Raw genomic sequence first — 27,202 nt, forward strand, 5'->3', positions numbered from 1 at the left:
ACAAGATTTTTCAAATTGCATAGTTTTCTCAAATATTTCAACCTTGGTCATGTGGGTAAAAATTAAAGATGTCATTGAACTGATAACCTTGTTTATGAGACTGTTAGTGGTAAGCTATTTCTGGCTAACTGATTATGGGAAATTTAAAGCTTTTTAGTATTAAAATAAGGAAATATTGTATATCAAATTATCATTGACTTTATCATTATTTTAGTAGTATGTCTATAGAAAATATGGACTCAACGTGTTGTAAAATCACTCTTAAGAATCCAGCAGCTAAATGGGAAAATTCTGCCCGCCCTTAGGTTTGTTTACATTTAATTCTCCCATACTTGAAGGATTTATTTACCTGTATACAAGTGGACAACTTACATGGTAGGAAATATTTGAAAATATGCATCATGGGTAATTGCTATTTTCATTGATTGCCTAGGATTTTAACTTACGTAACAATCATTTGGGTAAATATTTATTGATGGCTATGTATTCATCTATAGAAATCAGGGTGGCATCTTCATTGTTACTTAACAGATTTTGATAGGGACAACGGTGTCACCACATTATTCATTTAACAATTGTAAACACCTAGTTTATACAAAGCACCATCCTGCGCTGATCATATGGAGATGAAAGTCCCTACCTCAGAGAGTTAAAAATCTGCTGGAAAGGCCGTAGGATGTATGATACAATACAGACTACGGATGACAACGGTGAGCTTTGACAATAGGACGAATAACTATCAGCATTCAATCAGAGGAACAACTGCTATTAATAGATACGTGTTTATATATAAGGGATTTGACTTGATGCTCTTGTGGGAGCTGATTAAGCAGTCTAAGGCTGTTACCTTTGTTTCTGATACAGGAGCGGGAAGTCCACAGAACAGGCAGTTAAGGGAAAGTGGATGTAAAGTGGGAGAGGGTAGGAATGAGGAAATCACAAGCACAAACAGATCCTTGTCAGTTTTTATTACCTCTGACCTTGATTGTCCTGCAAAACTCCAGGCCCTTTATCACACACACACCTACACCAAAGATTCAGAGAAGCTGAAGGCCTATCCAGAGAAAGGCTGGGAAGTTGCAGCCCCTGCCACAGCGGGGGAGCCAACATCCCAACAACATGCATGAGTTACAAAATAGTTGCTGCTTCACATCTGCCCTCTACAATTGCTCAAGAATCTCTTGTGGCTCACTCTTCCTAGAACAGGGAAGAGAATTCTGGAAAGTGTAGTTCAGCCTAACCAAGTTGACAATATTACGAACCACAGCTATCCTATCCAATGTTAAGCTGAATGAGTAACTTAATCCTAGTCCCAAGAAGTCATTGAAAGCATCCAGTAAAACATGGAGAGAGCAGAAAGGCGACAGGTCAGAAAAGAAGTCGTGGCTGAGCTGGTATTTGAAAGGCAGTTAATCAAAGAGGAGGGGGTTTAGAGCCCAGCAGATGGAGCAGTGTTTGTGATTGTAGAGAAGCCAGTGTAGGAGAGGCACGTTTTTAAACTCTCAAGAAGTTAATTGAGAGTGAAATATAAATCATAAGGAGTTACATGATGTTAGGGTCCCTAAATGCTATGCTTAGAAGTTAGATTTCGTTCTGAGGACAAGAATGCCGATGAGAAAGCCCTTAAGCAGAGGAATGATGAGATGCTTGTTTCAGAAAAATCACTAGCAACAATAGAGGGTGGTTTGGAGAGAGGATGTTGGCTAAAGGGCATTGAAGGCCTCAATTAAAGGCCTTGGCGTTGTGGATGGAAAGGAAGGAATGAGGAGAGATACTAAAGGCAATAGTAGGACGGGTGCGGAGAATATGGAGCAAGGGATGCATTAAGTTGACTCACAGGTTTCTTGCTTGAGAGAAAAAAAAGGGAGGTGCCATTCACCATGATTCAGAATATAGGAGGAACTGTGTTTCAGGAAAAAGAAGAGAGCTAAGTACAGAGCCATGAAAGAACGTCAGTGTTGGAGGAATGACAGAGAGAAGATTTTACGAAAGAGGGACTGGCCAGGCGGAGGAGGAAAACCAGAGAGAGGAGTGTCATGAAATCAAGAGAGTGGAGTTTCCTGTCGGAAGAGCCGGTTTTAGGGAGATAAAGAGGACTGAAAGTACCCATAGAGTTCATTCTTGTAGCTTGGAGGGCTTTGGTGGCCCTTCCTCGCATAATTTTGGTTGAATGGCAGGGGCAGAAGATAGACGTGAGTCGTGTTCAAGGATTGAAAGGGAGTATGCAGAATAATTTCCAGAGCACTGCTCACCCCGGTAGATACGAGATAGTAAACTGGAGGGAGCCAAAGGTCGACTCGAGGGAAGGTTGTTTTAAGATGAGAGAGGCTTGAACAAATAATAGCAGTGAAGTAAAAGCCAATAAAACGAAGCTAACACAAAGATAACAGTGAAACAAGACAGATGTAGTAAAATCCTTGAGCTGGAGAAGGATATTCAGGTGACAAGTGGAAGGATTAGCCTCCACCTAAAGGGAAACTTCTCCCATTGAAACTAGAAAGGTAAAGACGGACTTCGAAAGAACGAAGTTTTTCAGTGAGGAAACGGGAAGTTCATTTGCCAATCATAAGAAGCACACTATGTGTCAGTCACTGCTCAGAACGAGGGCTGGTAACACAACACAGTGTCTGTCTGTCCAGAGAACTCACAGCCTAGCAATCTAGACATTGAACAATGTTTGTTCCTAAGGTTAAAACTGGAGCGACAGGGGCACCTACAGAGGGTGCCAAAAAAAGGTATACATATTTTAAGAAAGGAAAAAACTTAAAATTGTAATACAATGGATGACGCTGGCATTCATTTGATGAACGCCATCTTTTGAGCGAACGTCATACTACACATTGCTGTCGTAATTCAATTCAACTTCAAAAAGTAATACATAGATAACATCTCTTAAAATGTGTGTATTTTTTTGGCACCCCCGGTATAATAAGTGAATTTAGGAGATCATGAAAGGCCTTCTGGAACAAATTATATTTAAATTGATATCGGAAGCATGGGGAGATGGTAAAACAGGGAACAGCTTGTACAGAGACCCTGAGATGAGAAAGCGCATGGCACCTTGAAAAACACCACTGGAGCATAGGAAAGGAAGGGAGGTGGCAGAGGATAATGCTGGAGAAGTAGATTGCCTAGATCACGCAGGTTTATGACCTTTCTGGCCATATTGGAGAATTTTATTTTAAAAGAATGGGAAGCCAGGAAAAAGATTTTAAGTGGAGGAAGGTATGGGTAATGTATTACAGTAGCAGTCCCCAAACTGTTTCTCTAAAGGGCCAGATAGTAATAATTTAGACTCTGCAAGCCACATACGTCTCCGTTGCATATTTGTCTCGTATGTTTTGTTGTGTGTGTGTGTGTTTTATTTTTTACAACTCTGATCCTTGAAAGACAGTAGAAGAAAGTAAGAATGGGTGGCAAAAGCAGTTAGAAAGCAATCAGATTAGTCTAGGTGGGAGCTGGTGGGGGCTTGAGAGAATGGCGATAATGAGAAAGAAGCAGATTTGACATAGATTTTAGCGTCTGAATTGTCAGGGCTTGCTTATTAGACAGGAGGAGAGTGGAGTACGAGGTTGAGAGGAGTGTGTAAATTGTCTGCTACGTTTCTGGCTGTGGTGGTACTGTTAATTGAGAGAATGGATGAAAAGAAGCAAGTTTCAAGGGAGAAGGTACTGTATTCAGTTTTATTTTTGAATATGAGTACGTATTGAATATTGAATATATGAAAATGAGTGAATTGGATGGCCATGTGGTGACATGTAGGAAATGAGCTTAAGTTCTGGTAAAAGTTATGGCTAGGAACATAAATGAAGTCATCAGTAGTATAGAGGTAGCAGAACAGGGAACAGCTTTCCTCTCCTAGGAAAACAGTATAGAGTGAGAAGAGAAGGCTGTCTCAGATTGGAGAGAGCAGGCAAAGGAGGAAAGTCTGACATGGAAACTGAGGCTAAGAGGTCAAGTAAAGATAAGGACAAGATGTGCCCGTTTGACTCAACAACAGCAGGGCTGTTGCTTCTCTTCCTTTTTTGTTCAGAAGTATGGCTGTAAAGAGAAGGACAAAAATGAAGGTGACTTTGAGGGCCTGTGGGCAGACAGGCTCCAGTGGGCAGCCAGTAAAAAGCTGGGACTGTCCGCTGAAAGGAAATGAATCTGTCCAACAAATGGAGGAACTTTGGATCCATCACACCCGTCTGCCCTCCTCTTCTTCCCCAAGGCCATTGCCTCAGATCATTGCCTGTTTCTTGTCTGGAACTCGGCAGCACTAAAGGACCCCCCACCCGCTTGCTGGCCCCTCCCCAGTCCTTCCTACACTGTTGTCCACACCCAAATGTGATGGTTACTCCTCTTCAGCAGTCTCTCCACTGCCTCTGAGGTGGAGTTTGTTTAGGGTCCACCATCATCTGGCCTTGCCTTTCTCTCCAGCTTTTTTTCTTCCTCTTCCATCCCCACCCTCATACCCCAGAGTCCCGGCAATGATGAAATATTCGCATTTTCCTGAACATGACAAAGCATGCCTTTGCTCACGCAGTCCCTCTGCCTAGAATACACTTCCTTCCTCTCTCTGCCTAGAAAATGTGACTCATCTTTGAAGGCCACTCAAACGCCATCTCCTCCATGATGCTTTTCGTTGATACTCACTGTCCCTTCTTATTGTGTAACCTGAGCCCTTTCCGTTTTGGGCCCCACTCCTTCCAGTACAGATGCCCAATGTAGCATTGTCACGCGGGACGTCATGCGCGGTCTCAGCGCCCGCTCCCCACGCAAGAACACAGGACATGGTGAGGCCAAAAAGGAACACCCACGGAGCCATAAGTAGGGGAGTCATACCACTGTAGTCTCACTGGAGGCTGGATTCCCACAACGTGAGACCTGCTGTCCGCTTTTCTGCCCACTGACTGACTCCCCTTGCTAACTGCAATCCGCGCTTGCTAGCTCAGCCACCGTCTCCTTGCTAGCCCCCCACTTTTCTGCTAGCGTAGCCACAGCAGTTATATTAGTGGCCAATGGCTCACTGGTTACAGCTGACGGCCAACTAGCCACAGCTGATGGCCGTTTGATCACAGTCGATGGCCATTTACTACCTGAGCCAGCACCTTTCCACGTGAGGCCGAGAGCCTGGAAACTGCACTCCTGGCTCTGTCCCCACACTCCACCCCTGCAGGGTCTCGCCTCACAATCTACGCGACAAGCGTCTTGCGCGAGGGGCCCTGTGCAAGGAGCCTTGAGGTGAAGGCAATATCCTAGAAGCATCTATAACATTTCATTACACTTCTGTACCACAGAGCGTAACAGTGTGTTTGGGACATAGTAGGTGTTCAGTAAATATCTGAATAATGCATCAATCCTGTCAATCCTCACTCTAAATCTTGAGCTACTGCTGTTTCCTTCTCTGGCTCCTCTTCTGCCTTCTACCGTTTGGTGATGTCTTTGATCACAGTCTTTGACTTTTTATCCTCCCTTGTTTCTGCTACCACTCTCCTGAATGTCTCAAATGAATTTGCAGCCTGGTCTGCGTTACTGTTATTCCCTCCACTGGGTCACTGCAGCACGCTCTCAATCCGCCTTTTCCCGTCTATTCCCCCGCCTTCCAATGTGTCCTCTGTCCCCCCAGTTTTAGTGATTCTTCCAGAATGCAAGTCTGATCATGTCACCTTGTTTCAATACCTTTATATAGATAAACCCACTTATAATAGAGACAAAAGCTCAGGGGGAACTAGCCCCTTCCTGCTTCTTCAGCTTCATCCCCACCGTGCTCCATCCATAGCCCCGCAACACGCCAGTGTCACTCTCACCCACTTCCTTGCTCTTTCAGCTATTGCCACACTGCACTTTTCGCTGGTTTGTTTGTTTGCACTTCCTACCTGGCACAGTCTTTTGAATTTTAAGGTCCTGTTACCTCTGATCGTTTCCCCACCCCACCCACCCCTGTGTTCTAGGTCTACTGGTCCGACTCACACATCAAATTTTGGCTTGTTTTCCTCTAGGAAGCCTTTCTTGGTTCCCTGTGTCATAGGCTGGGGCGGGGGGAGGGTTCCTGCTCCTTCATAGTTCACCTAATTGCTGCCATTTACCGTTTCTTTGTGTGGTAACAGCCTCCTTGACCACTTTGAAAGAAGGAAAAGGCCGTCACACGCATCCTCAGAACTTAGACGCGTACAGGGCACATAGTAAATGTTAACTAAATGATTTTGGAATGAATGAAAAAAATGAATTCTGTCAGCCACCGAGGTTCAAAAACTTGACGTAATCATTGACTCCTCCGGCTGTGCCATTCTCTGTATCTAGGTCCCAAGTCTAATAACGTCCAATCTTGTGACAGGTTTCCTGTCGGTTCCTGACCAGTCCCACTGCTCATGTGCTTATTCAATACCTGAAATATTGCCCCCCTCTCCTAGCTTATTTTCTTGTCTCTTTCTCTACCCACAATTTATCTTATATGATATGGTAGAATCTTCCTTAAAGGCCATGTTTGTCAAACCCCAATTCAAAAACCTTTAGCGGTTCCTTATTAATACTTAAAATATATTTTTGCTTGGATTTAAAGACCTCCACAATCTGGCTAAAATCCATCCATGTAGCTATTTTCTACTTCCCACTCCCATTCTACAAACATGCTGATATCTCAGAAATACATCCCTTGAATCCCAGCAGCCAGTGCTGGGCCGGAGGCTCTCGTCCCTGTCACTCTCTCTCCCTCCATCCAGACCCCCCAAGCGCCAGGCCCAGGCCCCAGTCACAGGTCTATTTGCACAGCCTCGCCTCATCTCGCCAGCTCTGCTGGCTCTTGGCTTCCTCAAGGCCTGTGAGTTGCTCTGCCCTCTGCCAGAGTCGGTCTTCCCGAGGCTCTCGGCCTGGCCCGCTCTGCCCCGTCCTGTGGTTCTCAGTGTACCTGTCTGCTCCTTGGACGAGCCTTCCTCGGTCACCCATTTTATCTAAAGACATTCTTCCACCGGATACTCTCTCTCGGAAACGGCATTCTGCTTCTTTCCTCTGGCCTGTAACGGGACCTGTGATTAATCTGTTGTTCACTTGTTTATCGTGTCTTTTCTCAATTAGACAGTAGGCTCCATGAGGAAGGTTCCTGACTCGCTCTCTGAAATACCCACAGCACCTAGCCCACTGTATGGCCTATCGTGCTTATTTCATAAGAATGGTGATGAATATTGTGTTATGAATAAATGTTTTTACATGATTCGCCTTCTTTTTGAGGGGCTCTCCGTGCTCTTAACACACCGAAAGTCTGCACAACAGGCACGTACCTCTTAACACTTCTTTGGTTTTCTTTAGCAACCTCGTCTCCATGGTTGGAATAAATGACACAATAAAATGCTCAGTGACAATGATAATGTCATACTGCTGTTGTGCCCCCCACAGTATCTGGCGTGGTGGTTAAATACTTCACATATACTTTATTAGAAATAAACTTGTCTTATCCCCTTGTGCCCTGGTGTTCATGTGTCAAAAGATAAAAAAGGAAGCTCTCAGTTTATGGGATTAAAAATACAGTAAGTAATGGCCGCAAAGAGGAAGTCTGCCCTCAAGTTTAGTTAAGATTTGCGACATAGCTTGATGGTAGCAGTAATCATTTCGTCATTTCTGAAAAGTAGGAGTAGCAGCGGAAGCAAGTGAAAACTTTAGTTGCAGATCGTGGCATCTTCTGACCAGACTTTCTCTTAAAAGGTAAATGCATTTACCCCATACTTTTAAGCTAGACGAAATAATCGTTCACCAAAAGAAAAATGTCATCCAATTGTTATGATGTCTTTTTTTTTTTCTTTATTTGGTCGTGTTTGAAAGTTTGCATTTAGTTGGTGGATTTCATGGCAATCCTGGAAGAGTCTCCGTTGCTGGAGAAAATGTGAAAAAATATATAGCACTGTTTTCTATTTTAATTTATGCTTCTGTCAAATACGTGGGTTTTTTTAAAAAAGGAAATGTGTTTCCTGCTTTTCTCAGCCGGGATCTGTAAGTAGCTGTTTCCCTGTGGCATTGTGTGATGGTTTTGTCTTTCAGGGTGGAGTGGCCCAACGTTCTTTCGAGGTGGCTGTGGTGACATTTCTTTGGCACGGTTGTAAGTTCCGAGCCGCTGATGTGAAGGTTAAGATTTTACAGAAAAGCTCTCCTCCTTCACTTCCCCAGGGGTAAGGCAGTGGGAGTTTAGGTGGTTTTATTTTTCTGCTTTTCAATACTTTATGTTTTTTGGTACAAATGAATATGTAAAAGAGAGAAAATATTGAAAGCTTACCATAACAAATAGGACCATAGCCTAGAGAAGGACAATAAGACAATAAGTGAACAGAATAGAAGAGTCTGATGGAGACTAGAGGAAGATTCTCCAATGGCAAGTTTGTCAGAGTTTCCTCAGGACCGCCAGGGGAGAGTCAGGCAGATGCATCGGACCGAGGCAGCGCTCGGTATTACAAACATCCATTCATCTTCTCCCATCCTTACTTCAATGCTCACGAAGCAAAACTACGTTTTTAACTGGCTTCTTATATGTTCTGATAGCTAGAATGCTACTCGTTACACCAACACTTCCTTATGTCATTCCAGTTTATACATCAGTCTCCTGTGAGTTGGTGGGAGTTAGTTCTGGAGCACTCAGTCACTTCGTGGTGCCCTGATAAGATCAAATTTCTGGATCTGCACAGCCGAGGACTGGCTGCTGAGCTGCAGTGACCACACCACGGAAAGTCTGTCACCGCTGACATCACTACAGCACCCACCCGTTACTCGCCTCTCACTGTTACTGCTCCTACATCGAGATTACAGTTGGCCCCTTCACTGCCTCTCCTTTCCAGGCTTTCTGAGAAGTAACTTCTGTATTCTGAAAAGAAGACAGCATGGGAGCAAAAAAATCCACACCTAAATCCAGCACGGGTAAGTTCAGGGCAGAAACCATCACCTGACTTGCTGCTGAGTTAAAATGAACTGGAATAACTGGAAACTGCTGGGGTTGTCATGGGACCACATTTCCAAAGTTGGAAGAATCAGATTTTACCATGATGCAGAATCTAATGCCAAGAAGAGTGGAAAATGGAGACCAGAGAGAACTGTCTGACCCTCCACACTTGAATAAAGGTGGCTCCATGCTTGGTATTAGACCAGCTTGGTAATTTATGGGGATCTAGTTCACTTCCCTTGCTACCCCCAACCATCTGTGGTGTGGGCATTGGGAAAAACCGTGGTTGCCTTTGGCAAACAAATGAACAAACCAAAAAAAAAAAAGGCAGCAGTTTCCAAGGTCAGATTCCCAAGGCCCTTGGGAAACACTAGTTCTGAGATTCTCAGCTTAAATCCAAGGGAGCGTCTCTCCCTCGAGGTCCTGTTAAAATCTTTGAGGGAGAGACAGGAGATGTCTTTGTTTGTCAAAGGGACATACGGGGCTACAGAAACACTAGGCTCTTCTTTCATTTGTGTCACTGGTGGTTTGTTAAGTTTCAGTTCTAATTTTCATGTTAAAGGATCCACGATCTAAGGAACAACGTTCTGTCCGTTTGCAGAGTTGCAGCCCCCATCATCAATCACCACTGGGTGCTTGGAGAGAGTGGGGCACCTGGGGACACTTCAGCTGTAAAGATTCTTGAGAAGTGGCCGATACACTAACCGCCTTCATGTTCTCTCATAGACGTACAAAGCATGCAAACCACACCAGCCCCAACAGTTCCCTCTGCATCCTGCTTTTCCAACTATCCCATGTGAGTAAGCGTTCTCCCACCCATCTTATCTTGTTCCACGTGGCATTTGATTTTGTGTTGACAGTTTTGCCTTGCGGACTTGGAGAGGGAAGTCTGGGGAAGAGGCCAGAAAACAGTGGAATAACTAAATCGGTGTTTTATCTTCATAGTGTTTCTCTTAACCTGGGGAACCCCCAAGCCTCAAGAGATGCATGAATCCCCTAAGTTTATAGATAAAATTTGCAGTATGGGGCAACTGTGAACATTATTTTTTCAATTATAGTTGACATACCATATTATATTAGTTTCAGATGTGCGACATGGTGACTAGTCATTTATATTACTTACTCAGTGATCACCCCGGTAAATGTAGTACCCATCTGACACCATGAAGTTATTACAATATTCTTGACTATATTCCCTAAGCTGTACTTTACATCCCCATGCCTGTTTTTGTAACTGGCAATTTGTACTTCTTAATCCCTTCACCTTGTCCACCCAGTCCCCTAACCCTCCTCCCATCTGGCAGCCATCAGTTTGTTCTCAGCACCTATGAGTTTGTTTCTGTTTTTTTTTTTGTTTGTTTGGTTTTTTTAAATAGATTCCACATATAAGTGAGATCATATGGTATCTGTTTTTCTCTGTCTGACTAATATCACTTGGCATAATACCCTCTAGGTTCATCCATGTTGTTTCAAATGGTAAGATTCCATTCTTTTTTATGGCTGAGTAATATTCCATTGTGTATCTGTACCGCCTCTTCCTTATCCAGTCGTTTATCGATGGACACTTAGGTTGCTTCCATATCTTGGCTATTGTAAATAATGCTACCATGAACATAGGGATGCATATTTTTTGAATTAGTGTTTTGGATTTCTTTGGATAAATGCACAGAAGTGGGATTGTTAGGTCATATGGTAGTTACATTTTTAATGTTTTGAGGAACTTCCATACTGTTTTCCATAGTGGCTACTCCAATTTGCAATCCCACCAACAGTGTATGAGGGTCCCCTTTTCTCCACATCCTCACCAACACTTCTTGTTTGTTCATTTATTGATGATAGCCATTCTACAGGAATGAGGTGGTATCTCGATATGGTTTTTATTTACAGTTTTTTGATGATTAGTGATGTTGAGCATTTTTTCATATGTCTATTGGCCATCTGTATGTCCTCTTTGGAGAAATGTCTATTCAGGTTCTCTGGCCATTTTTTAATTAGATTGGGTTTTTTTGGTGTTAAATTATATGAGTTCCTTATGTGTTTTGGATATTAACCCCTTATCAGATGTATCATTGGTAGATATCTTCTCTCATTCAGTAGGCTGTTTTTTTGTTTTGTTGATGGTTTCCTTCGCTGTGCAAAAAGTCTTTAGTTTGATGTAGTACCATTTGTTTATTTTTTCTATTGTTTCCTTTGCCCAAGGAGACATAGCCCAAAAAATTATTACTATGAATCATGTGGAAGACTTCACTGCCTGTGTTTTCTTCTAGGTGTTTTATGGTTTCAGGTCTTATTAACATATTTAAATTTTTAACCCATTCTTTTAATCCATTATTCTTATATATGGTGTAAGAAAGTGACTCAGTTTCATTCTTTTGCATGTGTCTGTTCTGCTTTCCCAACACTGTTTATTGAAGAAACTGTACTGTCTTTACCCCATTGTATAGTCTTGCCTACTTTGTCGAAGATCAAGTGACCATATAGGCATGGGTTTTTTTCTGGGGTCTCTTAGTCTGTTCTATTGATCTATGTATCTGTTTTGTGACACTACCATGCTGTTTTGATTAATATAGCCTTGTACTATAGTTTCATATCAGGTAACATGATACCTCCAATTTTGTTCTTCTTTTTGAAGATTGCTTGGGCTATTCAGAGTCTTTTATGGTTCTACATAAATTTTGGAATTATTTGTTCTAGTTCTGTGAAAAATGCCATTGATATTTTGATAGGGATTGCATTGAATCTATAGATTGCTTTGGGTTGTATGGACATTTTAACGATGTTAATTCTCCCTATCCATGAGCATGGTATATGCTTCCATTTGTTTGTATCTTCTTTAGTTCATTTCTTAAATGTCTTAGTTTTCAGAGTACAGGTCTTTTGCCTTTTTGGTTCAATTTATTCCTAGGTATTTCATTCTTTTTAGATGCAATTGTAAATGGGATTGTTTTCTTAATTTCTCTTTCTGATGATTTGTTGAATCTGATTTGTTTTTGATGTATAAAAATGCAACCAAGTTTTGAATATTAATTTTGTATCCTGCTACTTTCTGGGTTCATTTGTTCTAATACTTTTTTGGTGGATTCTTTAGGGTTCTGTATATATAGTATCATGTCATCTGCAAATAATGACAGTTTTACTTTTTCCTTTCCAATTCAGATGCCTTTCATGTTTTTTTCTTGTATAATTGCTGTGGCTAGGACTTCCAATACTATGTTGAATAACAGTGTTGAAAGTGCACATCTTATCTTGTTTCTGATCTTTAAAAAATTTCATCTTTTCACCATTATGACTTTAGTTGTGGGTTCATCATATATGGCCTTTATTATGTTGAGGTATGATCTCTCTATCCCCACTTTGCTAAGAGTTTCTATCATAAATGGATGTTGGGTTTTGTCAAATGCTTTTTCTACATCTATTGATACAATCATTTGATTTTTATCCTTCATTTTGTGTATGTGGTGTATCACATTAATTGATTTTTGGATATTGAACCAGCCTTGCATCCCAGGAATCCCACTTGATCATGGTGTATGATGTTTTTAATGTATTGCTGAATTTAGTTTGCTAATATATTGTTGAGGATTTTTGCATCTATGTTCATCAAGGATATTGGCTTATAATTTTCTTCTTCTTCTTTTTCTTTCTTTCTTTTTTTTTGTAGCACCTTTGTCTAGTTTTGGTATCTGGGTGATTGTGGCCTTGTAAAATGAGTTTGGGAGCCTTCCCTCCTCTTCAGTTTTTTTGAATAGTTTGAGAACTATGAACATTTCTTGAGGGGGAAGAGAGCCCACAGCTTTCATTGAGGCCTCCAATGGATCTGGAACTCAAAAGCAAAACATTGAAAACAAGTGGGTGAGAATGAAAGTTAACAACCAATGTGAAAGCTATTTCAGAGGTTTAACCCATAGGTGGACAACGTTATACTCCGGTCTTTAGGAAAGGCCTTCAAAAAGCCCAGCACATCATCTGCTCCCTTTCTTTGCCACAATAGCAAAGAACGCCATTTGGTCTTAGCCTTTGTTGCTGGGATTCTACTGACACTGCTGCTGCTGAGTCTTATCTTCCTTATCATAAGGAGCTACAGAAAACGTAAGTGGCCTCCAATAAATGGAGCAGCTCTTCTTTCTCTGTTCTCTTGAGAACAGAATTAGCCTTGAGTGAATAACGGGAAGGAGGGGATAAAACCCGCTCAGTCCACCCTTTCTGCAGCTGAGGATTTGAATCCCTTTACTTCCCTCCCTGCCCTCCGACCCTCCACCTTTCCCACCTGCAACACCTATTCACACCCCACCCCTTCGCCCAAGATTGAGGGGAGAGTCTTCTGATTCTTCCAGACCCCATTGGTGAGACTTGTCCCCTTTCTTCCTGACACTTGTGGCAGGTCACACCAGTCCCCGAGCCCTGGATCTTCCCTCAGATCCTCTGTCTAAGGTAAGATGACCACGTTGTTTCTGCAGCTCTGGAGGCCTGCTGCCATTGGAATTTCCCTCTATGCTATGCCCTATCTGCTAGAATAGTGGTATTGCTTTCGGGACACATTGGCAAATGAGTCTTTGAAGAGTTCTTCTGATCTCTTTCGGTCTTCTCTGACCAAAGCTTTCAAGTTGCTTCTGAAGAGGCACTTGCTCCTAAAGAGACACATTCCTTCGAATTGAACTGGCTCATTCCTCCTTCTTTCCTGTTTAGTTTCCATCCATCCCAGATGAGGCACTTACCTCGGCGAGCATGACTTCCAAAATCTCAAATGAAAAGAGAAATCATTTGACTGCAAAGCATTCTGCAGACACTGACTCCATTGTCTATGCTCAAATTAAAGTGACAGACTCACCCTGTGTTTCCAGTAAGGCTTGAATCCAGTTCCTCTCATCTCAGCTCTATCTTCACACATCACTTTCCCTTTTTACATATTTTGGACCACAACCTGTGTGAAACTGCAAATGAAGTTGTTTGGGTGTGATCTGACAATGTTAGCCAGCAGTTTTGAAGACCAAGGACCAGTCTTTTTCCTGGCCCAGGAAAAGATTGCTGGCCCTCCCACTTGGACCAACAGCCCGTTAGCCCCATGAGGGCCGAGACTGCACCTCTTTGTTCCCTTCCAAAGTGTGTGGTGCAAGCTCAGTGCATCAAGACTGTTCACTCAGTGGCGTTCATCAACTTGGACGGAGTCAACCAAATGCACAATCTAGCAAGAATTACAAATAAAAGCAAACCCTCTGTAATCTTGGCTCCTTCATCATTTGTCTGTCCCTGTCACCTCCTGATATCAGGGCCAAAGTTCCAGAGCTCATCCACAGCCAGAAAAGACTAACGGAGGTGATGGTACTCAAGTTCAGGATCGATGCAGGCGCAGGTCTCAACCGCTGCCACTAACCAGCTACATTCATTTGGGCAAGTTCACTAAACTTTTAAAACTTCAATTGCTTCATCTTGAAAATAGAACTAAGAACGCTTACCTCTTATTGTGAGAATAAATGAGATAACATATACCGAAGCCTTCTGCATATCTCAAAGTTTTACACAAATACAAGGTCCCTGTGGTGGAAAGCGTTCACCAGATGTGGGTGCCCACCTCCTTGCAATAGCGTGACGTGCGTAACATTATATGGAAACTAACAAGTAATCTAAGCAATCTCTCCCCACCCCCAAATCCCAATGTAGAATTCCATACATGACCCCAGTAAAAAATACCAACAAGATTATTTTTCACTCAGCAAGATTATGCTAAAGTTCCTATGTTAACAACAAGCAAAAAAAGAAAATCCAGGAAAATTCATAAAAATGAGCAAATTAATAAAAGTAAAATGGGAAGGCTAGCCCTAACGTTAACTAAAAGTACTGTTTTATTAAGCATCACTAGTTAAAACAATATGTTAATAGTTCATGAATAAGAAAATCAGTGGAATAGAATAAAAAGACCAGAAATAGACCACAATACATAAGGAAATTTAGAGTATGAGGAAGACGGCATATCAGATTACTTGGGGGCGGTAAATGGTTTATTCAATAAATGGTGTTGAGACGTAGCCATGTAGATGAAAATAAAATTGGATCCATATCTCACTCTTTGTATCAAAATAAATTCCAGATATATCAAAAATTTAACTCTAAAAAATCATGAAAGTACTAGAAGAAAAAATAGGAGAGTTTAAAAAATAATCTCAGCATGGAGCATGCTTTTGAATGCATGACACAAAGCCCAGAAACCAGAAAAATTGACTGACTTGACTTAAGAAATACCATTCAAAAGACAAATGACAAGCTTGGGAAATATTTGCAAAGCATCTCATAGACAAAGGGCTGATTTTTTTTAGTATATTAAGAGCTCCTCAACAACTCAATAGAACAATCAAGAACACAATTTTTAAAAAGTACAAAGAGTAAGGTTGGGAAATTCACAGAAAAGAAAATCAAAATGGCTTTTACACATATGAAGAGATACTCAACTAATTATTTCATCATGAGAGACATAGTGATTAGAACTATAATGAGATAATGCTTTCCATCAATAAGATTAGCAAACTTCATAAGGTTTGCTAATAAACTGGGCAAAATTGTGGGGAACCAAGACACACATATAACTACTGGTAGGAGAGAGTAAGTTGGCACAACTACCGTGGAAGGCGATTTGGCAATAGCTAACGTTTTAAATTCTCTTTGTAAGAATTTATCCTGCTTAAGCATGTGGATGGTCACCTATGAGTGGGGTTCATAACAGGCAACCCCCCCCCGCCAAGATGTGCCACTTTGGCATGTGGATTATTTTGAACTGAAGGCAATCCAGACCCTGTGTCAACAGAAACTTTTACCTCTCTTAATTTAAATTGGGGGCCTTGCCCGTAATAAAACTTATCACCAGAAATAACTGTTTTTTTAATGACCTAAGAAACGGCAAGGCAAACATTTAATTTTTGATCATGGAGGCACAGAGAGGTTAAGTAACTTGCCAGAGTTCACACTGCTAGTAAGTCATGGCACCAGGACTCAGGCCAGGTAGGCTGGCCCAGAGTTTACACATTTATCCATTATGCTCAACTCTCTGAAACAGTGAAAGATCGGGGAAACCCTCATTGTCTATTGAGAAGGCACGGCTGATGGAGTGCAATGTAGCCATTAAAAAGGAGGCAGCTTTTATGTTCTAAGAAAAAAAGATCTCCAAGAGATATTGTTAAATAAAAAGTACAAGCTGATAAAGAGAATTCTGCATCTGCTTTATTCATGTAGAAAATGTGTGTGTGTGTGTGTGTGCGCGCGCACGCACGCGCACATACCTGTATTTCCATATATTTAACATGTCTGCAGAAGAAAACACCATTAACTGGTCATAGTGATTGCCCCTATCACTTAACAACTGAGGGACTGAGAGGTGGGATGGAAGGAGGTAGGCTTTCCCTTAAAAGCTTTTTTGTAACTTTTGAAGTTCTTCACTTACCTGTTGAGCAGCTTCAGGAGGCCCAATACCTAATGCTCCCATTACCCCCTGAATTCTGAACCAATTGAGAAATAAGAAAAAGGACTCAGCAGACAGAGAACAAAGTACCATCTTTATTACAAACATAGTCCACACTGGAGAGTATAGTATATCTTGGACCTACAGACAAGCGGGCTTCAGATCAATGAACCCCATGACGGCTAGAGCTGCACCAAGGCAAGTCTCCTCCCCTTGCCATCAAACCAGTGCTCAGCTGTCTCCAGGAGTTGCAGAAGACATCACGTGCTCTTTGACAGTCGCACCCAAAAGATTCAGAAAGGAAGAGGAAGGGCAGAGTGGTATGCCTGTTTCCCACCCCCCAGCCTCACACTTCACACAGCTCACTCCACCTCGGATGGAGCGTCACTGAGGAGTGTCCAAGGGAAGGAAGCGGGGGTGTGGGGGTTGGGGAGCATCCTCCATAAATCTCTCTTAGAAATACATTAAATAACATTTTTAAAAATCAAGATAAGGAAATTGAAGTTTAAAGATATGAAATAATTTACCTAATGTCGCCCAGCTAGTGCGTGGCAGAACAAAATTTAAATTGAGTCCTTTGACTTCAGATTCCTTGAATCTTGAGCTCACACCCAGCTGCCCCGGAGCGTGTATCCTGGCCGACAAACCAGAAAGGTAAAGTCAGGTGACCTGATGGAGAGGGAGCACGCCCATTGTGAGTGACAGCAGTTGCTCCTGACAGCTGGATTTTGAGAAAAGAGTGGAAGGGGGGTTTGAGAAAGGAGTGGGCCCTCGGTGGCAGCGGACAGACAGGTCTAGGAGAGACAGGTTAGGGAAATAGTCTTGTGAAGAGAGCAGCCAGCCCCATGGGGGCAGCAGAGCACCACGAATGCTCCTCTTGTAGCTGGTTGTAGGAAGCAACCCCAAGGGAGGCCTCTCGCTTTCGACTGTTCCCAAACTCTGGGGTGACATCAAACAATTCTACCAACCCTGAATCTAGAAGCCACATCAGCTTTCCAGTTCAATCTGTGCCTTATAAGCAGCTATGAGAGGAGTAAGTATTGTCCTACGGCCATCCATTTGTACACAAAATATTAGGGTGTTCCTCCCTGTTTTCTTGAAGCTTCCCTTTTCTAACAGCATAGCCCTGTGTTTACAAAGACTTGTGTTTTTTGTCTTTTTCTTTTGTCTTCCTATTATGAAAATGTGAGCAACTAGCCTTGCTGGAGAATGAAATCAGTGAGTAAATAATTGCCTATAGATTGAAAAGTTCTTTGCTAGATAAGGGAAGAAACAAGTCTCTTAAACCGGGGATCATGGAAGTAGAACAAACTTGTAGGGTTCTCAGGGGAAGTAGTTTTCCAGATAGGTGCTCGTACGTGTAAATCTTCTGATACATTGATAGATGGCTTCGTCTGTCATGGAAGATGGAGGTCTGCTCTCTTGCCTTGTACCGTTGGATGTCCTAACCAAGCCCAGTTGGGATTGCTGTTTGCAGAACCAGTGGCTACTGGCTCCTTTATGTAAATTCACTACATGGCCACAGGGCAGGGATTGGGGTTGTTTTGTGGCTGAGGGAAAAGACAGCACTTTTGATGCTGTTTGTCTGCGAGTCTGGGAGGGAGAGGGCCGGGCTGTGTGGAAACACAGAAGATGGCAGGAATGGGATGGTATCCACACTCCTTCCTCTTCCCATCAGGCCGGTGACTAGCTTTGAGTTCCCTACCTAGAGAGAGTGGGGTTCTTTAGGGTAGAAGCTGAAGGAACTGTGTTCGTGAAAGACTTTGTTAGACCTTGAGACTAACTATGCAGGGCATGTACACAACTGTGCCAAGAGCCCATCTCCCTGTCCCAGGCCTGCTCAGACAAGAGGGCCACTTGGGCATCCTGAGCACTGAGACCGGCCAGCACCCTATTAGAAGACACCATAAGAGCAGGCTTTCTTATGAGGGCAGCAGAGTCAGTGATGGAGAGCCCCTGGAAACCCCCTGAAATAGCAGGAGACACACTAGATGGGGAGAGAGGGTGCAGAGATGCAGGTGGCAGCTAAGAGCTTTTGGTAGGTAATTCTGGCATTAATTACAGTACGATCTCACTTGCACCCACGGCTGCTGAGACCTTGGTCTTGATTTGTGTTCCCTGATTTGAAAGAAAGGTATTTCACTTAAGTTATCCCACTTTGGTTTCTCATTGATCAAAAGCAGCATCCATGCGGTCTGGTGGCAGTTTCCCATATAGGTCTTTTCACTAAGAGAACCTGAGAACCACGGATTTAGCCTTTCTCTCCTTCATGTAATACCAACGCAGGAATAAATTGGAAATATTATTATACTTTGAAAGATACTTTTCCAGAAATACTTCTCCAATGATATCCAGGGAGAAGTTAGTCATACTTAGGATTTCATTCAACACTAGTTACGCATTTATTGGCTCACAAATAAAATACAAGGGATTTCCTGGCCCCTCCCCCCCCCCACCAAGATTCTGCCCCGCTTCTTCACGTCCAGCCAGCTCTCAGCATGAGAATTAGGATCTGGAGATGTTATCTGACCGCGCCTTGCTCAGGCTGTCCTTGCAGAGCTCCTCTGGCTATCTCTGTTCTTACCTAGCGACAAATGACTGCTGGTGTGGTTAAAGAGCCCTTCACACCACCACAGAGATCAGAATCAGTCCCTAAGACATGGGACGGTTGTCATGGTGAGTCTATTGTAACATCACTTTATTTGTGCACTGAATAAAAGAAATCTTCAGTCACATCTGTTCAGTTTCCTCTAGAGTCAGGACACGTGAGAGGGGCTTCAAAGAGCTCTCTACTTTGTTGGAAACAGAAGGGAGAAATGAAGTTGCGATCTATTGCCTACCTCTGCTGAGTGTCTCTTCAGCAAAAGTTGCCAGCTCTCTTATGAGGGCTTTACGGGGACTAAACACCAAAGTCCGTTTTCAGGGCTGAAATCAGATGTCATTACTTTGAAGTTCATTGGTCAGTCAATAGGAAAGCGTGGTACACGGGGCTTGCATTCACCTCTTAGCAGGCTTTGCTGATATGGATGCTCCTGGACTCTTTCAGAACCCAAGACTGTCAAAGCCAGAAGGGACCCTGATTCAGACTGCCATGCTTCAATTGACTGAGTATGAGGAAGCAGTCCATGGCTAGAATAGGTCGTACTACCATGTTTCCCCGAAAATAAGACCGGGTCTTATATTAACTTTTGCTCCAAAAGACGCATTAGGGCTTATGTTCAGGGGATGTCATCCTGAAAAATCATGCTAGGGCTTATTTTCCAGTTAGGTCTTATTTTCGGGGAAACACAGGACTCCTTGCTAAAAAGGAATCGGTTTGGGGTCCATTGCCTCAACTTTCACAGCACCCAAGTGTCTCTCCTTTACAGTACTTACCCTAGTTGACAATTTTACATTGTGTGTGAGTGTGTGTGTGTGCGTGAGTGAGATAGTTTGTCTCCTTCCCGCTCTATAGTATAAGCTCCATGAAGACACATGCTGTTGCTTTTACTCATCTTGGTATCCTCAGCAACTAGCACAGTCCTTGTTTTATTGAAGGATGAATTGAGTCTCTAAATAAAGAGTCCTGTGCAGCATGAGACCGGGGTCCTCAAAGACACAGACAAGGAAACAGGCCCAGAGAAATAAAAAGGTGCCTAAGGTCATGCCTTAAAGAAGTGACAATGGTGTTTGCAAAAACCTATACACTACAGTTGTGTCCCAAAGGGAGTTATCTTGGACAAAAAAAAAAAAAAAAAAACGGAGAAAGATGTTGCTTGGTCTGTACTCCCACCTCCACAGTTCCCCAAGCTCTTAGAGGACAAAAGGCAGGAATGCTGGGGGAGCCACTCTTGATTTCTTGGGCTGCTGCTGTGACCATGGGGCCAAATTATCACAGGCAAAGTATAGGAACTAACAGCTTTAGCTTTGAATTTCAGATTCTGCTGCTTCAAGACCTTTGTGTTTCACTAACAGGTGTCTCTCTCCAGTTTCTTTGTTTTGTCTCATTCTCTGAAATGTTTCTTTTACATTTCCATACCCAGAAGAATTAGAGTCTGTTTTTGTAATTACGCCTTACAGTCTCTCCATTGCCCAAGGTATTCCTGGGGCTTCTGAGCATAAGAAAAAAAAGTTTGAAAACGTATCGGCCAAACAGTGGCATTTGTGTTTGATGCTCTTTCCGCCCTGTGTCCGTTGAGAGGCTCCCAGAATCCCCACCTGGCGGCCGTGAGTATTCTGGTTTCTCTGACACTACCCCAAAGGACAGGTCGACAGATCTGCACAGCCGCTTCTGAACGAAGTTCCTGTTCTCTGGGTAGGAACAGGGAGCTCTGAAGATCAGGTCGCTGGGGTCACAGGGCTCAGGACAGAGTCACAGAGGGGACCTACCAGAGGGGTGGGAATCGCAGAAGACACTTGGCAGGTTTTCTGGCTTCTTGCTGGGCCTTGACCTGTCATCCCCCGAGGGCAGAAGGCACAGGGCTTACAAGCCACTCCTCCCGCAACTCAAGACGAGGGCTGAGGCCCCGGGCCTGTCCTCTTCCATGCCTGACCCTGCTCAAGGAGCCCGTTCTACGCCTGTTACGGGCCGGCAAGCTCCATGGACAGCAGCTTTGGCGCCTGGTCCCTTCAGGTGAACAAAATGTTTCAATCAGGACTAAGGCCGCCTCCCACACTTTGTCAGCTGGGGAAGCAGGTGGCTCTCCAGGCTTGGAACCTGTGGTGCGGTTGTTCATCTCAGGGCCTGCCTCCTCCCTTGCCTACGCACACCTCCACTTTCGAAGGCTGCGGTGTTCTCCCTGTGATGTCTCCTGCTGCCTTTGTGACTGTGAAGCAGAATCTCCGCAGGCCAGCTCCACGGGCTGGCTGCCTTGGCCTCCAGGGGTCCAGGCAACAAGGGGCGTCTCCTTGACCCCTTCCATTTTCCCTAATCACCACCACCCGACTGTGACTTACCCCTTCTGTTTCTCTGACGTCTCCGCCTTTGGGACAAGTGACTGATTATAGAAATGGTCCCCACCCTGGTGATCCGCATGCAGTTGATGACAATGGCCATCCTGGAAGGAACCACAAACAGGTTTCACATCCCTTGGGAGAAACCATCTTTTGGCTTTCTGCTCCCCTTTTCAGATCCCCTTTCCTGGGATCTGTCCCCAGTGCCCTGTCCCTGCCCCCACTCAGTTCCAGTAGCTTCTGGCAGTTTGTATTCCCTTATAGTGGCCCCTACACTTGATTGGACCTGGGGTGGGTGTCTGACCCAGCTAGGCTGATCCCCTTCCTCTGGAACTAACCTGAGACCAGGAGTAGGGGAATCCAGCCTCAGACTGACTAGGCTCTTGAACAGAGGAGAAATAAACTCGGGAGCTGGAGATGAATCTCTTTTCCCAGAGCAAAAATGAAGCGTAAAAGGGCAGTACAGAGAGGCGGGAAGCAGACCCACAGGAGAGTAGCAGATGAAAGACAGTCCTGCTGACGCTCCTGTTTCCGAGGGCGGCTGCATCCCAGCCCTTGCACTTCGGAGACACTGCTCTCTCCTTGTGACGAATTCTCCTTTTTAATTAAAATACAGACAGGGCAATTTTGCTGCTTGCAACTGTGGACAAAAAAAGGGCCACATACTAAACCTGACAAACTCAGGGGAGGCCAGCATGGCAGGCCCTACAAATTCAGAGACAGAAATTAACCACATAGGGTGGTCTGAATATAAAAATTGCTAACTAAAATCAGGTCCTGATGGGTAGTCATGTCCTAGGCCTGTAGCTTCCTTGACAAAGGTCAGTCTTTACCTTAAATGAGACTGTCTGTTGTCTTTTTGTATCTAAAATAACATGCCCTTGGAAGGTCAGAGAAATCCCTTTTCTGGATCCCCCAGGGCACAACCCCCACACCAGAGCAGGAAACTCCAGAATCCCTCCTTGTTGTCCCCTGATTACCATCTCTATGTGCTGTAATATGCTAACTTAACTATCCTGTGTCCACCAATGTCAAAGAAGTGTCTGTCTCTCCAATTTACTTTTTATCAATCCCAGAGACTTCCCCGCTTTGCTTTCTCTCACCCCCTTAACCTGCAACTAGTGGATTTCATGTAACCCTCCTCCTTTGATTCTAATGTACAAAATAAGTGGCAAAATGGCCATTTTCCGGAGCATTTTCTCAATCCGTTGAGATTTTGCTTCCTGGCAATTGTCATCAGTTTGGTTCACATTGACTCTTACAAGTTTTCTCTTAGGCTGGATGTTTTTTTGTCGACACAACCAAGAGTCCTGAACTATATATATCTCCTTTTGAAAGAAACCAAGAAGGCACACTGAAGACACATAGTTCCCCTGGAGACAACACGCAGCTGAAAAGTAGTTGGTGTAGTCCATGCAAGTCAACTGCCTGGTCCGTTGTTGATGCGTCCCTCCCCCCAGGCAGATTTGTCTCCTCAGTTTCTGCTCACCTGGACTGATCTGCCTTGGGCACAACTTTGGAAGACCTAAAACTTCTGTTCTTGTTGCGTGATGGTTCTGCATTGGAAAGGATTTGTTGAGAGTCAAGCAAGGCCCTTCCCAGGCCCAGCATTCTGCAACTTGCGTCTCTGCCTGTCATTCTCTCAAGCTCCAGAGAATGTGGGGTCTGGGTGACTGCTGGGTCAAGCAGAGGCACAAAGTACAGGGGTGCGAACATGCCCTGCCCAGGGCACAAGGCTGAGAGAACAAGTCAGAGCTAAAATCCAGCCCACACCCTGCTTGCTAAACGAGGCACCCTGCCACTGGGCTCCATGCACCTAGAGGAAGGGGCACCTTTGCAGAAGTGCTCAAAAGCCCGCTGGGGACTAGAAGTGGCCCCACTTGGGTTAGAGAGTCCCAGGCTGAGGGCTGTGGGAGGGGACACCAGAGGCTCTAGAGACCAGTCTTGTCCTTAAGGAACTGATCAACAGGTGACATAATTGCCGCCTCATGCTTCTGACAGCCACCAAAACCCAATGGGATAAGTTCTACCATGACTACCCACATTGCCTCCTCCAAAACAGCCCTGGGGAGTGGGTGTATGTGTTTAAACTAAGGAGCACATTTAGGTGGAATCGCTCTAGTCCTGACCCTAAAACTACACAGTTAAGTAAAAGCAGAACCACACAAAGTAGAAACACTGCAGGTGGGAAGGATGTCACACCTTCAGTAAGATCCTCCTTAGACAAATTACCAGTTGGTCAGTGGTGAGCAAGACTCTCTCTCTCTAGCGCCAGCCTGGGGCTTCCCACAGCTCCACTTAGGTCCTGCTTTGTTTTCCTACTGGCATTGTACTCTGGATTGTGATAGAAAAAGAAATGGAAACAATGAGAAACCACAGGAGATTAAAGAGAAAGCCTAGGGCTTTCCATAAGCTCTGTGCCTAAGAGAAAGTCTTTCTGGTGTACAAAGGTTTTCCGTGGTTGACGGGAGAATTTTGTGAGCATCTGGAGATCCTTTGCTGAGCTCTGGCCCAAAGGTGCAAGTGAGGGGCTTAGACAGACTCCTCCCTCCTCGCAGGCTCCAGCTTCCTACACCGCCCTGCAGCACTTTTCAAAGGAGGATGCTGACCAGTTTGACCTGTCAATTATGAAATTCAGTGCGCAATTTTTGAGGGTGCTCATCCAGGCACCTCGGTCACCTCTCAAGAAACTAATGTTCAAGATTCCAGATGTGCCAGGCTGGTCACAGAGCACAGAGGCTTCCTAACAACCTCAACGCCTTTCCTGACCAGTAGCGCAAAGCTCTCACACTGTCAGCCCCCACGAGCCTCTTTCAAGTTCCACAAACCAGGTCGCTGTGAGGGAAGGAAGGTTCCAGGATCACCCACCCTGAGGCCCAGACCCTCTCTTTCCCCCGCAACTCCATCAGCAACCACCCTACTTTGAAGGGAAGGAGAGCCCGGAGAAACTCAGGGGAGCCTGAGTTGGTGCTCACTGGCTTCAGTGACTCTGACACCAACCAACAGTCCCCACTGTAGGTTACCCCCGAGTAGACCCCTGGCATGACCCTCACCTTTCACAGACCAGAAATCCCTGGTGAGGGCTCCTCTGTTGTCAGTCACCACCAGCTTGGTGAACTACATGTCATCCTGGGCCAAGTCCCGCTGGATGCCACACCAGTACCAGCCCGTGTCCTCCTTGGTCAGGCAGGACACAGTGACAATGAGCTGGTTTCCGGAGTCCCTCAGGGCCCCGCGGTCCCTACTGCTGGGTGTGAAGGTGATCATGTGGCAGTAGCTCCAGAAATAGTCTCGGCACCAGTATTTGGGGGGGGTCCTTGTAGTGGCCATCGCAGTTGCAGGCAGCAGACACCACGTCCAGCATGAAGCCTTCCTTAACCTCGTGGTCCATAATCATGGCTTCTGCCAAACACGCGCGCTCATACGCCATCAGTCTTTTAAACACATTGCAGCTCCTGCCTTCCCGGGGAAAAAATTAAAGCCTTGGAGGCTGATTTTTGCTTGTTTGGGGTTGGCAATTGTTGTGGGCTGAGAGGTATCCCCCTAAAATTCACATGCTGAAGTGCTAACCCCCAGTACTTCAGAACGTGACTGTATTTGGAGACAGGGCCTTTTAAAAAGGTGATTAAGTTAAAATGTGGTCGTTACAATGGGCCTTAGTCCAATATGACTGCTGTCCTTATAAAAAAAAAGGTGACTAGGACTCAGACAACAAAGGGACGACCCTGTGAGGACAGAGTCAGAAGGCGGCCGTCTGCAAGTCAAGGAGAGAGGCCTCAGTAGAAACCAAACCTGCCCACACCTTGATCTTGGACTTCTAGCCCCCAGGACTGCAAGGACACAAGTTTCTGTTGTCTAAGCTGCCCAGTGTGTAGTGTTTGTTGCAGCAGGCTTACCAAACTAACAAAGCAGACCTGGAAAAGTCTTTTTCCCTGGGTAGGGAAAATATGGACCCCCGCTCTGCCAGAATTGAGAAGGCCTCTTACCGTTGCTTGGCAGGAGACCTGAAGAGCCTGAAGCTGTAGATCCTCTGCCCCCAGCCCCCCCCACTACCTGGACCCTCAAAAAGAGCGTGAGAAGGTTTGGAGGCTTCCGCTGGCTGTATTGGGCTGAAACACAGAGGGAGTCGGGCTGTGTCCTTCAGGACTAAGAGCTTCGTGTTTCCTCCATACAAGACCAGCGTGAGCACCTCCCCCATCTCAGGATATTGCATAGCGCGGAAATCGTGCTCACCACACCCAGGTTGACCGTGGCTGGGGAAGTGTCTGACCAAAGAGAAGAGATAGGGGCAGCAGAGCCCCCGTCTCTCAGCCTTTCGGATATGTGCTGGGGTCCTCTCAAATGCCGCATCAAATGGAGCTTGCTGTGGGTGGGACCAGCCTACAAAGCCGTCAAAAGGACTTGATCTGTTCTCGTATTAACTCCACAAAGAGATTCGTGGGATGCTCAGTTTACAGGCATGGATGCTGGCCCAGGAGAGGTGCAGCAACTCTCAAGGCCACAAGCCTGGAGGGTGGTAGAAACGGGGCCAAACCGGTCCTCTGAGTGTCACCTACGGAGTCAGGCATGAGTCGAAAGGGGAAAGTCCCATCCTTACACATCTGCGCAACATTTTTAAGGGGAACTTGAACTGAAAGACAGAATACAGAGCCTTCATTATAGCTGAGGGTTTCAAATTCCCCACAACCCTCTAATCAGAGTTAAGAACAAAAACTGTTTTGGACAAGATCTATTTTCACCTCCTTTTATTTCCCTATCCCACTCCTTCAGCCATTCAAAGCGAATAAGCAGGGACTACAAGTAGGACAGGAAGAGGAAATGCAAAGTCTCTGGGAAGTTCGGAAGGCTGGCGATGTTTCTGCCCCATGTCTGACCTGAAAAGACAGTCAAGGAGAGCAGAATAAAAAGCCCCATGACGGGAAGGAAGTGCACCTTCACCTGGAATGGCAAGAAGTACACAGGAACCTCAGGTGTCCTGGATCTGTTTAAGGGAAACAGGTATCTTGGAGCTTAAGATGGTTTTATCCTGTTTGGAGAAACCAGGGGGAAAAGGAACAACCAGTTAATCCAAGCAGGGCTGCCATGTCTGGGTATCAAGGTTGTGCACGGCACAAGCATACTTCATCAGAGGATGCCATTCACATACCTAAACTTATATAATAATATGGGGCAACTGAGAAAATCCAGGGCTTCCTGGCAGAGCCCAAAACAGGAATGGAGATTCCCCTCCTGGATAAATCCACCCTGGCACAACAAGCCTTGTACACACTCAGAAGAGTACATACCATCGCTGGCACACATTCGCGTGTGCAACTGTGCCTTCTCCCACTAATGTTCCGGGTGTCACCAGAGGCCACTCTTCATCTGCCCAGTTTTGGAGGCTCAGTTCCTATTTATCTGAGAGGAAGACTAGTGAGGAGACTCCTTAACGTCCCTGACTCCCACGTGGACCCTGCAACTTCACTGCAGAGTGGGGTCAGGGTTGGAGAATGAACCTGTCAGTAGCAGATGTGCCTAAGCAGTTGAAAATCGGGGTGTTTGGGTGTCAACAGCCAGGACTGCAGCCTCCAGACTTTTTATTTTTTAAGTTTTCAATTGCAGTTGACCTACCATATTATATTAGTTTCAGGTGTACAACATAGTGATCAGACATTTATGTAACTTAGTAAATGACCCCCCAAAAAGTCTAGTACCCACCTGACACCATACATAGTTATTACAATATTATTGACTCTATTTCCTGTACTGCTGTACTGCTTTTATAACTGGCAATTTGTACTTCTTAATCCCTTGCCCTTTTTCATCCATCCCCCCACACCCCTGCCCATCTGGCAACCATCAGTTTGTTTGTTCTCTGTATCTGTGAGTTTGTTTCTGTTGTTTGTTGTGTTTTATAGATTCCACATGTTGTCGCAAATGGT

General features: G+C 44.6%; 1 protein-coding gene and 1 pseudogene across 3 annotated transcripts; one reads left to right on the forward strand and one right to left on the reverse strand.

Moving 5' to 3' along the window:
* Window positions 1–6,053: 6,053 nt before the first annotated feature.
* On the forward strand, window positions 6,054–16,010 carry C22H1orf162 (chromosome 22 C1orf162 homolog). Of its 3 annotated transcripts, XM_033091999.1 has the most exons (8): window positions 6,054–7,680; window positions 8,014–8,141; window positions 8,554–8,693; window positions 8,802–8,880; window positions 9,629–9,698; window positions 12,894–12,991; window positions 13,284–13,333; window positions 13,589–16,009. In XM_033091999.1, the coding sequence occupies exons 4-8, from the start codon at window positions 8,844–8,846 to the stop codon at window positions 13,751–13,753; spliced, it is 420 nt and encodes a 139-aa protein (XP_032947890.1). In that variant the 5' UTR covers window positions 6,054–7,680; window positions 8,014–8,141; window positions 8,554–8,693; window positions 8,802–8,843; the 3' UTR covers window positions 13,754–16,009. The 3 variants fall into 3 exon arrangements, with proteins under 3 accessions (XP_032947890.1, XP_032947891.1, XP_032947889.1); XM_033092000.1 differs by having other exon boundaries at window positions 6,056–7,680; window positions 8,554–8,880; window positions 9,504–9,698; window positions 13,589–16,010; XM_033091998.1 differs by having other exon boundaries at window positions 6,061–7,680; window positions 8,554–8,880; window positions 13,589–16,006.
* Window positions 16,011–18,322: 2,312 nt separating this feature from the next.
* Window positions 18,323–27,202, reverse strand: part of LOC117015140 (transmembrane domain-containing protein TMIGD3-like) — a 59,797-nt pseudogene continuing 50,917 nt past the window's right edge.

The sequence above is a fragment of the Rhinolophus ferrumequinum genome, chromosome 22, assembly GCF_004115265.2.
Source record: "Rhinolophus ferrumequinum isolate MPI-CBG mRhiFer1 chromosome 22, mRhiFer1_v1.p, whole genome shotgun sequence".
NCBI lineage: Eukaryota > Metazoa > Chordata > Mammalia > Chiroptera > Rhinolophidae > Rhinolophus > Rhinolophus ferrumequinum.

Coding starts and splice junctions, on each gene's coding strand:
- C22H1orf162 (XM_033091999.1), top strand. CDS start 8,844: ATGGGAGCAAAAAAATCCACACCTAAATCCAGCACGG. Junction 8,881..9,628: donor CACACCTAAATCCAGCACGG/GTAAGTTCAGGG, acceptor GTTCTCTCATAG/ACGTACAAAGCATGCAAACC. Junction 9,699..12,893: donor TGCTTTTCCAACTATCCCAT/GTGAGTAAGCGT, acceptor TTGCCACAATAG/CAAAGAACGCCATTTGGTCT.